This window comes from Coffea eugenioides, chromosome 2 (genome assembly GCF_003713205.1).
Source record: "Coffea eugenioides isolate CCC68of chromosome 2, Ceug_1.0, whole genome shotgun sequence".
Taxonomy (NCBI): Eukaryota; Viridiplantae; Streptophyta; class Magnoliopsida; order Gentianales; family Rubiaceae; genus Coffea; species Coffea eugenioides.
Genome location: NC_040036.1, coordinates 55,178,797 through 55,191,015, shown reverse-complemented (window position 1 = coordinate 55,191,015; position 12,219 = coordinate 55,178,797). Strand labels below are relative to the sequence as shown.

General features: G+C 44.0%; 1 protein-coding gene across 1 annotated transcript; it reads right to left on the bottom strand.

The window, feature by feature from the left end:
* Window positions 1-2,645: 2,645 nt before the first annotated feature.
* On the bottom strand, window positions 2,646-10,434 carry LOC113759908. The gene is made up of 6 exons (XM_027302486.1): window positions 10,398-10,434; window positions 9,961-10,262; window positions 9,307-9,443; window positions 6,046-6,083; window positions 5,608-5,910; window positions 2,646-2,995 (listed from the first exon to the last, which is right to left on the bottom strand). Exons 1-6 carry the CDS (start codon window positions 10,432-10,434, stop codon window positions 2,646-2,648), a joined length of 1,167 nt encoding a protein of 388 aa, XP_027158287.1.
* Between the last annotated feature and the right edge of the window lie 1,785 nt (window positions 10,435-12,219).

Below are 12,219 nucleotides of genomic sequence, written 5' to 3'. Positions count from 1 at the left end.
TTATAGAAGTTTTACTGAATGGTAAAACCCTCTAATGTTTTGTCAACTTTTATCTTTACAGATTGCGTACATGACATGAACTAAAGGTCGGGAATATGAAGGTTTCAGTGTAGCTAAAACTTACCTTTTTGAACATGCAAAGATTTGTGAAGTAATCAATCAAGTCTTGTATCACATTATGTTGACTAAATTATGTTGGTTTTCACTGCAGAAAAATTTTTCAAATAAGGTTATTATACAGGTTGGGAAATTAATTAACAATGATTTCTCTTGTATTGATGCTTTTACTAAGCAATTCTTGTCTTGTAAATTTGCATAATTATATCACAAGTTTAATAAAAAATGTGGGCACGCTCACCCTGTGACAGCCCCACCTTCCCCTAAGGCGAACCAAAGGGGTTAGCGGACTGCCTGCCCAACTCTCGCCAGGACTAACGGGACAGTTCAATACGGTCTAAACGTTCCGGAACATACAAGCGCGCTTAAACAAGTCAAAATCACAAAATAAAAAAACAAACGAAAATCGAAGCCGACCTGAATAGTAACTGACACGTCAGAATCCGGCCGGAATCTCACCAAACATCCATCAAACATATACACCTTGAAATTAAGCATTTACAATCCAAAGTAGCATACAAAAGTTATCCAAGAAGTTTGTACATGTACGGTTTGCAAATTACAACTCAACGACTTGTTTGGATCAAAATGCACTTAGGGTTTTACCCAAAAGAAGCTATTCAAAAGATAGTTACAACAAGCTCAACTCGGCAACCAACTATCAAAAGCCATTCCAAAAGTGTTTATATTCCTGTATGGAAAAAAAAGGAATAGAGTGAGCTTACGCCCAGTGAGATACTATCACTCAAGCAACCAAGTTCATATAGGCATAAAACGTTCAATAAAGAAGTAAACCAAGATCACACATTCACAACATGGTTAAAAGGATACGGACGGCTCTCAAGAGCCCCTTTCCTCGCTTGTATACTTGATCGGATTTCATTGACTCTCCGTCAATGTTTACAAAGTAACCAACCGTAGGCTCCACTTTACTTCCATTCCTTCCACCCAACATACCCCTATCGGGCCCGAACTCCATACAGTATAAATTTGGTAATACTCGGGTATACCAGAATCGAAAGTCTCATACTACACGATTCCATATAACAGTCCCCATGGGTCATCAATTTTCACGACCAAGCCCTTGCCGACTCGATCCAATCGACTGCCAATGGGGTTGAGCTCAGTAGTAACAGTAATGGCCGTTGGATACTCGTCCATACGACACCAAATCCAGTATTTACATGTGTCACTCAATTATACAGTAAACAGTCATATAAGATAAAAGGGTAAGAGTGACCAAGTGCCCCCTCACCTCAATCAAGGACAACATTGCAATTAAGCCATCAAATCATCGATTTCATGTGTAACAAAGCCACATAGTAACAAACAAGTGAGTAGTACACTCACCAAGTAAGCAAGTGAAATTTCATAAACTTCCGCCCCACGAGCGCCTTTAATCACCGTCACGCCCTAAAATATTCAAATAGGCACAATAAGACTCGATTACAAGTTATAAACCAATTTCCACAGGCCATTAAATAAAAAAAAACCTAGAAAAAACATGCCATTAAATAAAAAATAACCTAGAAAATGAGAAAATTTACGGGTTCTCACACACCCAATGCATGAGACCTATAAAACTAGTACTAGTACTCCGCTCAGGAGCAAATTTGGAGAGGCGGGTGAACTGACTCTCATACTCCGCTACCGACTGGGTCCCTTGACGAAGTCGGTTAAACTCGTCTTCCTTCCTCTCCTGAACTAGAGGGGGAAAGAATTTCGCGTTGAACTCTCTCATAAAATTCACCCAAATTCTGGGCGTTTGTTCCCGCTCCCATTTTTGCCGAATGACGTTCCACCAGGAACGGGCCGCCCCTTCTAGTTGAAAAACAGCGAAAGTCACCTGTCGTTCCTCGGTATAGTGCAAGGCGGTAAAAATATCTACCATTTTCTCGAGCCACCTTTCGGCGACATCCGGGTCGGGCCCCCCAATAAACTTCGGTGGGGCGAACTTCTGGAATCTCTCAAGAGCCCTATCGTCGCTCTCGGCGTGATTGCCAGGGTTCCCAGGATTAGGGTTCGGATTTTGGCCCTGTTGCTGCACCACTTGTGCCAGCAGGTTGGTCATTTGCTGCATAGCGGCAGCTATTTGCACATTGGGGTCAGCCCTCGGTTCAGGGTTAGGTCCCGATGAGGTTTCCCCAGCACCCTGGTCCAACGTAGGTTGCCTACTCCCGCGCCCACGTCCCCGTCCACTACGCGTGCCTTCCATGAAATCTATTTGATCTAGGCAAACGTACTAGAACAATAAAATAGCAATGCATGTAAGTAAAAATCCCAAAAACTTTTACAATAACACATATATACATTCCAAACAAAGTCAAACAACGCACATAACCACAACCAGTCAAGTCAAGTACAGTCAAGTCAAGTACAAACATAGACAATCCATAAGGGAATGGCCTCATCAAAAATAATAACACATAGCTAATCCAACGTACAAAACGGCTAGCTAAGGCTCTTTTCCCCTCTCCGTCCTATATACAGAAGACAAAACCATCCAAAAAAACCCTAGGAGTCACGACCTAGTCCGTCGTCAGGCTAGTGGATCCACCCGCCGGGGTGGATGCACCTCCTGCCCCCGCCCCTGCGCACGACGCCTCGTCGCTCACCTCCTCGAGCACGTCGGCGCAGAGGTTCAGGATCGACGCGGCTCGAACCCTAACCTTCCGAGCTCGCTTAGTCTCACGCTCACGTGCCTCCCTAAGTTGAGCGCAGAGGTCATCCACTCTATCCTCACACTCGAGCACATCGTACTCTAAATCCTTGATTCGCTTGGCTTGTTTCTCGTTGGCCGCCCTCAACTGATTCACCTCGGCCTCGAGCCTAGCATTATCTTTGGCCAGCTCCTTCCGTTCCTCGGCCACGGCCAACACTAAGGTGTTATGGTAGGTGTAGGTGTGGCGACACTCACACCGTCGGAGGCGGTTAGCCGGGCTCCAACGAACGACGGCCCCTCCTGGCCGTATCTGGTATGGGATCACTGGGAGCACTCCGCGTGGTCGCTCACCAGGAGGGCTATCACTAGGCTCACCACGTCCGTCCATCCTACACCAAAAGAGTAAATAAATGTAAATAACCTTAAAGGACATAATCAAAATAAGCCTCAAGTCGAGCATTTCTAATACACCCAGGCTAATTCAAACCTAGGCTCTGATACCACCTGTGACAGCCCCACCTTCCCCTAAGGCGAACCAAAAGGTTTAGCGGACTGCCTGCCCAACTCTCGCCAGGACTAATGGGACAGTTCAATACGGTCTAAACGTTCCAGAACATACAAGCGCGCTTAAACAAGTCAAAATCACAAAATAAAAAAAATGAAAATCGGAGCCGACCTGAATAGTAACTGACACGTCAGAATCCGGCCGGAATCTCACCAAACATCCATCAAACATATACACCTTGAAATTAAGCATTTACAATCCAAAGTAGCATACAAAAGTTATCCAACAAGTTTGTACATGTACGGTTTGCAAATTACAACTCAACGACTTGGTTGGATCAAAATGCACTTAGGGTTTTGCCCAAAAGGAGCTATTCAAAAGATAGTTACAACAAGCTCAACTCGGCAACCAACTATCAAAAGCCATTCCAAAAGTGTTTATATTCCTGTAAGGAAAACAAAAGGAATAGAGTGAGCTTACGCCCAGTGAGATACTATCACTCAAGCAACCAAGTTCATATAGGCATAAAACGTTCAATAAAGAAGTAAACCAAGATCACACATTCACAACATGGTTAAAAGGATACGGACGGCTCTCAAGAGCCCCTTTCCTCGCTTGTATACTTGATCGGATTTCATTGACCCTCCGTCAATGTTTACAAAGTAACCAACCGTAGGCTCCACTTTACTTCCATTCCTTCCACCCAACATACCCCTACCGGGCCCGAACTCCATACAGTATAAATTTGGTAATACTCGAGTATACCGGAATCGAAAGTCTCATACTACACGATTCCATATAACAATCCCCATGGGTCGTCAATTTTCACGACCAAGCCCTCGCCGGCTCGATCCAATCGACTACCAATGGGGTTGAGCTCAGTAGTAACAGTAATGGCTGTTGGTTACTCGTCCATACGACACCAAATCCAGTATTTACATGTGTCACTCAATTATACAGTAAACAGTCATATAAGATAAAAGGGTAAGAGTGACCAAGTACCCCCTCACCTCAATCAAGGTCAACAATGCAATTAAGCCATCAAATCATCGATTTCAAGTGTAACAAAGCCACATAGTAACAAACAAGTGAGTAGTACACTCACCAAGTAAGCAAGTGAAATTTCATAAACTTCCGCCTCACGAGCGCCTTTAATCACCGTCACGCCCTAAAATATTCAAATAGGCACAATAAGACTCGATTACAAGTTATAAACCAATTTCCACAGGCCATTAAATAAAAAAAAACCTAGAAAAAACATGCCATTAAATAAAAAATAACCTAGAAAATGAGAAAATTTACGGGTTCTCACACACCCAATGCATGAGACCTATAAAACTAGTACTAGTACTCCGCTCAGGAGCAAATTTGGAGAGGCGGGTGAACTGACTCTCATACTCCGCTACCGACTGGGTCCCTTGACGAAGTCGGTTAAACTCGTCTTCCTTCCTCTCCTGAACTAGAGGGGGAAAGAATTTCGCGTTGAACTCTCTCATAAAATTCACCCAAATTCTGGGCGTTTGTTCCCGCTCCCATTTTTGCCGAATGACGTTCCAAGGGCCGCCCCTTCTAGTTGAAAAACAACGAAAGTCACCTGTCGTTCCTCGGTATAGTGCAAGGCGGTAAAAATATCTACCATTTTCTCGAGCCACCTTTCGGCGACATCCGGGTCGGGCCCCCCAATAAACTTCGGTGGGGCGAACTTCTGGAATCTCTCAAGAGCCCTATCGTCGCTCTCGGCGTGATTGCCAGGGTTCCCAGGATTAGGGTTCGGATTTTGGCCCTGTTGCTGCACCACTTGTGCCAGCAGGTTGGTCATTTGCTGCATAGCGGCAGCTATTTGCACATTGGGGTCAGCCCTCGGTTCAGGGTTAGGTCCCGATGAGGTTTCCCCAGCACCCTGGTCCAACGTAGGTTGCCTACTCCCGCGCCCACGTCCCCGTCCACTACGCGTGCCTTCCATGAAATCTATTTGATCTAGGCAAACGTACTAGAACAATAAAATAGCAATGCATGTAAGTAAAAATCCCAAAAACTTTTACAATAACACATATATACATTCCAAACAAAGTCAAACAACGCACATAACCACAACCAGTCAAGTCAAGTACAGTCAAGTCAAGTACAAACATAGACAATCCATAAGGGAATGGCCTCATCAAAAATAATAACACATAGCTAATCCAACGTACAAAACGGCTAGCTAAGGCTCTTTTCCCCTCTCCGTCCTATATACAGAAGACAAAACCATCCAAAAAAACCCTAGGAGTCACGACCTAGTCCGTCGTCAGGCTAGTGGATCCACCCGCCGGGGTGGATGCACCTCCTGCCCCCGCCCCTGCGCACGACGCCTCGTCGCTCACCTCCTCGAGCACGTCGGCGCAGAGGTTCAGGATCGACGCGGCTCGAACCCTAACCTTCCGAGCTCGCTTAGTCTCACGCTCACGTGCCTCCCTAAGTTGAGCGCAGAGGTCATCCACTCTATCCTCACACTCGAGCACATCGTACTCTAAATCCTTGATTCGCTTGGCTTGTTTCTCGTTGGCCGCCCTCAACTGATTCACCTCGGCCTCGAGCCTAGCATTATCTTTGGCCAGCTCCTTCCGTTCCTCGGCCACGGCCAACACTAAGGTGTTATGGTAGGTGTAGGTGTGGCGACACTCACACCGTCGGAGGCGGTTAGCCGGGCTCCAACGAACGACGGCCCCTCCTGGCCGTATCTGGTATGGGATCACTGGGAGCACTCCGCGTGGTCGCTCACCAGGAGGGCTATCACTAGGCTCACCACGTCCGTCCATCCTACACCAAAAGAGTAAATAAATGTAAATAACCTTAAAGGACATAATCAAAATAAGCCTCAAGTCGAGCATTTCTAATACACCCAGGCTAATTCAAACCTAGGCTCTGATACCACCTGTGACAGCCCCACCTTCCCCTAAGGCGAACCAAAAGGTTTAGCGGACTGCCTGCCCAACTCTCGCCAGGACTAATGGGACAGTTCAATACGGTCTAAACGTTCCAGAACATACAAGCGCGCTTAAACAAGTCAAAATCACAAAATAAAAAAAATGAAAATCGGAGCCGACCTGAATAGTAACTGACACGTCAGAATCCGGCCGGAATCTCACCAAACATCCATCAAACATATACACCTTGAAATTAAGCATTTACAATCCAAAGTAGCATACAAAAGTTATCCAACAAGTTTGTACATGTACGGTTTGCAAATTACAACTCAACGACTTGGTTGGATCAAAATGCACTTAGGGTTTTGCCCAAAAGTAGCTATTCAAAAGATAGTTACAACAAGCTCAACTCGGCAACCAACTATCAAAAGCCATTCCAAAAGTGTTTATATTCCTGTAAGGAAAACAAAAGGAATAGAGTGAGCTTACGCCCAGTGAGATACTATCACTCAAGCAACCAAGTTCATATAGGCATAAAACGTTCAATAAAGAAGTAAACCAAGATCACACATTCACAACATGGTTAAAAGGATACGGACGGCTCTCAAGAGCCCCTTTCCTCGCTTGTATACTTGATCGGATTTCATTGACCCTCCGTCAATGTTTACAAAGTAACCAACCGTAGGCTCCACTTTACTTCCATTCCTTCCACCCAACATACCCCTACCGGGCCCGAACTCCATACAGTATAAATTTGGTAATACTCGAGTATACCGGAATCGAAAGTCTCATACTACACGATTCCATATAACAATCCCCATGGGTCGTCAATTTTCACGACCAAGCCCTCGTCGGCTCGATCCAATCGACTACCAATGGGGTTGAGCTCAGTAGTAACAGTAATGGCTGTTGGTTACTCGTCCATACGACACCAAATCCAGTATTTACATGTGTCACTCAATTATACAGTAAACAGTCATATAAGATAAAAGGGTAAGAGTGACCAAGTACCCCCTCACCTCAATCAAGGTCAACAATGCAATTAAGCCATCAAATCATCGATTTCAAGTGTAACAAAGCCACATAGTAACAAACAAGTGAGTAGTACACTCACCAAGTAAGCAAGTGAAATTTCATAAACTTCCGCCTCACGAGCGCCTTTAATCACCGTCACGCCCTAAAATATTCAAATAGGCACAATAAGACTCGATTACAAGTTATAAACCAATTTCCACATACTGCCGAAAATAAGGCTTCATTAGCACGTATAAGTACTAAAGTAAGCTAAGGAAAGTCCGGAAATGAAAGTTAAGCTCTAAGACCTAAAAATAGTTTTGCCTCCATTAAGCGTATTGGACACAACTGGCACTAAGAGCATTGGATGGATGTACACTATACACCTTTTCGAAGCTAAAAGATAGGGCTACAATGTTGAAGAAGGTCACTCAGTCCAGTTTGTAGTGAAACTAGGTCAAAAGGTCAATATACCAAACCAGAACCGCATAAACAGGTTAATAAACCGCATTCTGGTTAAATCATCATAAGTCAGGCTACCTAAGTCCAATTCAAGTGATTCCAAAGCCATCCGAAAGCTAAGATACCAGGATATATTTCTTAAGAAGACCTCAACAACCAAATCAGTAGTATTCTCAATCAAATTAACCAATTACCAAAGCTGATTACCAAGTTCGGACAGAAACAGGGCAGCAGGGGTATTTCAGTCTTTTCATAGGCTACGTTGCTCCGATTGCCTTGAAATGTTTCAGGCCACTATAAAATATCATTCCCTACAACTTTCATGTTTTAACCCAAGGCTAATTCAGCCTCTAACTAAGTGTAACAGTACCAGGCAGAATGGGTTCAATTGCAACCCTAATTCCGCTTTTTTCCGTTCAATGCGGAAATTTTCCGCAAATATCTACAATTTACGCATTCTAGCTTCATTCTAGATTATTTCCAACCATCATACATGGCCACACAATAGTAATCATATTAAAGCAGAAAAATCATGAATAAATAGAAAAAATGTCATCAATCTCACTAAAATCATGAAATAACCCACAAAAACACCTCTTAGGCTACCACAAGCCATTAATTGAACATCATCAAGAACAAAAGAGGAGTTCCTTAGATACTCACCTTAAAATGCAAGAAATGAAGCAACTAACCACCTTAGCCTTCCAAACAACTTCACAACCAAGCTTAACTTCACTAAACTAAGAGGTTTTATGGAGAAATTTGAAGATTAAACGGTTTAATTGAGAGATTGGGCAAGATTAGAGGTAAGATGGTAGAGAGTTTTCTTTTCTTTTTTGCTTGGAGAGAGCCGGCCAAGAAGAGGAAGAAAATGGTGAATTTTTTGGTCAATTTTGGTATTAATTTGGTAAAGTAATGAATAGTGGTAAAAAATGCAAGATTTAATCATATGGTGACACTTGTCACCCTATTTAATGCATGCATATCCCTTTGTTTCCTTAACTCTCATCCATATGGTATCCTCTAATTATCTCTTCGCACCTAGTAAATTAAACCCTGTATACAAAACTTAACCCATTTGGCCGAATTTTACCGAACTTTCCGCACTAGCGGGTCCCACGTCCGGCATACGCTCTTAATTTCTCAAAAATTACCCGCTACTAGAAAAATCATCTAAAAACTATATTTACTCATAAAAATTATCCGAAAAATTTTTCTAATAAAGAAAATGTAAAAAAACATGCCATTAAATAAAAAAAAACCTAGAAAATGAGAAAATTTACGGGTTCTCACACACCCAATGCATGAGACCTATAAAACTAGTACTAGTACTCAGCTCAGGAGCAAATTTGGAGAGGCGGGTGAACTGACTCTCATACTCCGCTACCGACTGGGTCCCTTGACGAAGTCGGTTAAACTCGTCTTCCTTCCTCTCTTGAACTAGAGGGGGAAAGAATTTCGCGTTGAACTCTCTCATAAAATTCACCCAAATTCTGGGCGTTTGTTCCCGCTCCCATTTTTGCCGAATGACGTTCCACCAGGAACGGGCCGCCCCTTCTAGTTGAAAAACAGCGAAAGTCACCTGTCGTTCCTCGGTATAGTGCAAGGCGGTAAAAATATCTACCATTTTCTCGAGCCACCTTTCGGCGACATCCGGGTCGGGCCCCCCAATAAACTTCGGTGGGGCGAACTTCTGGAATCTCTCAAGAGCCCTATCGTCGCTCTCGGCGTGATTGTCAGGGTTCCCAAGATTAGGGTTCGGATTTTGGCCCTGTTGCTGCACCACTTGTGCCAGCAGGTTGGTCAATTGCTGCATAGCGGCAGCTATTTGCACATTGGGGTCAGCCCTCGGTTCAGGGTTAGGTCCCGATGAGGTTTCCCCAGCACCCTGGTCCAACGTAGGTTGCCTACTCCCGCGCCCACGTCCCCTTCCACTACGCTGCCTTCCATGAAATCTAATTGATCTAGGCAAACGTACTAGAACAATAAAATAGCAATGCATGTAAGTAAAAATCCCAAAAACTTTTACAATAACACATATATACATTCCAAACAAAGTCAAACAATGCACATAACCACAACCAGTCAAGTCAAGTACAAACATAGACAATCCATAAGGGAATGGCCTCATAAAAAATAATAACACATAGCTAATCCAACGTACAAAACGGCTAGTTAAGGCTCTTTTCCCCTCTCCGTCCTATATACAGAAGACAAAACCATCCAAAAAAACCCTAGGAGTCACGACCTAGTCCGTCGTCAGGCTAGTGGATCCACCCGCCGGGTGGATGTACCTCCTGCCCCGCCCCTGCGCACGACGCCTCGTCGCTCACCTCCTCGAGCACGTCGGCGCAGAGGTTCAGGATCGACGCGGCTCGAACCCTAACCTTCCGAGCTCGCTTAGTCTCACGCTCACGTGCCTCCCTAAGTTGAGCGCAGAGGTCATCCACTCTATCCTCACACTCGAGCACATCGTACTCTAAATCCTTGATTCGCTTGGCTTGTTTCTCGTTGGCCGCCCTCAACTGATTCACCTCGGCCTCGAGCCTAGCATTATCTTTGGCCAGCTCCTTCCGTTCCTCGGCCACGGCCAACACTAAGGTGTTATGGTAGGTGTAGGTGTGGCGACACTCACACCGTCGGAGGCGGTTAGCCGGGCTCCAACGAACGACGGCCCCTCCTGGCCGTATCTGGTATGGGATCACTGGGAGCACTCCGCGTGGTCGCTCACCAGGAGGGCTATCACTAGGCTCACCACGTCCGTCCATCCTACACCAAAAGAGTAAATAAATGTAAATAACCTTAAAGGACATAATCAAAATAAGCCTCAAGTCGAGCATTTCTAATACACCCAGGCTAATTCAAACCTAGGCTCTGATACCACCTGTGACAGCCCCACCTTCCCCTAAGGCGAACCAAAAGGTTTAGCGGACTGCCTGCCCAACTCTCGCCAGGACTAATGGGACAGTTCAATACGGTCTAAACGTTCCAGAACATACAAGCGCGCTTAAACAAGTCAAAATCACAAAATAAAAAAAATGAAAATCGGAGCCGACCTGAATAGTAACTGACACGTCAGAATCCGGCCGGAATCTCACCAAACATCCATCAAACATATACACCTTGAAATTAAGCATTTACAATCCAAAGTAGCATACAAAAGTTATCCAACAAGTTTGTACATGTACGGTTTGCAAATTACAACTCAACGACTTGGTTGGACCAAAATGCACTTAGGGTTTTGCCCAAAAGGAGCTATTCAAAAGATAGTTACAACAAGCTCAACTCGGCAACCAACTATCAAAAGCCATTCCAAAAGTGTTTATATTCCTGTAAGGAAAACAAAAGGAATAGAGTGAGCTTACGCCCAGTGAGATACTATCACTCAAGCAACCAAGTTCATATAGGCATAAAACGTTCAATAAAGAAGTAAACCAAGATCACACATTCACAACATGGTTAAAAGGATACGGACGGCTCTCAAGAGCCCCTTTCCTCGCTTGTATACTTGATCGGATTTCATTGACCCTCCGTCAATGTTTACAAAGTAACCAACCGTAGGCTCCACTTTACTTCCATTCCTTCCACCCAACATACCCCTACCGGGCCCGAACTCCATACAGTATAAATTTGGTAATACTCGAGTATACCGGAATCGAAAGTCTCATACTACACGATTCCATATAACAATCCCCATGGGTCGTCAATTTTCACGACCAAGCCCTCGCCGGCTCGATCCAATCGACTACCAATGGGGTTGAGCTCAGTAGTAACAGTAATGGCTGTTGGTTACTCGTCCATACGACACCAAATCCAGTATTTACATGTGTCACTCAATTATACAGTAAACAGTCATATAAGATAAAAGGGTAAGAGTGACCAAGTACCCCCTCACCTCAATCAAGGTCAACAATGCAATTAAGCCATCAAATCATCGATTTCAAGTGTAACAAAGCCACATAGTAACAAACAAGTGAGTAGTACACTCACCAAGTAAGCAAGTGAAATTTCATAAACTTCCGCCTCACGAGCGCCTTTAATCACCGTCACGCCCTAAAATATTCAAATAGGCACAATAAGACTCGATTACAAGTTATAAACCAATTTCCACATACTGCCGAAAATAAGGCTTCATTAGCACGTATAAGTACTAAAGTAAGCTAAGGAAAGTCCGGAAATGAAAGTTAAGCTCTAAGACCTAAAAATAGTTTTGCCTCCATTAAGCGTATTGGACACAACTGGCACTAAGAGCATTGGATGGATGTACACTATACACCTTTTCGAAGCTAAAAGATAGGGCTACAATGTTGAAGAAGGTCACTCAGTCCAGTTTGTAGTGAAACTAGGTCAAAAGGTCAATATACCAAACCAGAACCGCATAAACAGGTTAATAAACCGCATTCTGGTTAAATCATCATAAGTCAGGCTACCTAAGTCCAATTCAAGTGATTCCAAAGCCATCCGAAAGCTAAGATACCAGGATATATTTCTTAAGAAGACCTCAACAACCAAATCAGTAGTATTCTCAATCAAATTAACCAATTACCAAAGCT

What these genes read in the sequence shown, in the direction of transcription:
- LOC113759908 (XM_027302486.1), bottom strand. Translation starts at nt 10,434, where the DNA reads ATGGACGGACGTGGTGAGCCTAGTGATAGCCCTCCTG. An exon ending in GCCTAGTGATAGCCCTCCTG is followed by an intron (nt 10,263 to 10,397) that starts GTGAGCGACCAC and finishes ATAACACCTTAG; the next exon opens with TGTTGGCCGTGGCCGAGGAA. An exon ending in GCGCAGGGGCGGGGCAGGAG is followed by an intron (nt 9,444 to 9,960) that starts GTACATCCACCC and finishes CAAGTGGTGCAG; the next exon opens with CAACAGGGCCAAAATCCGAA.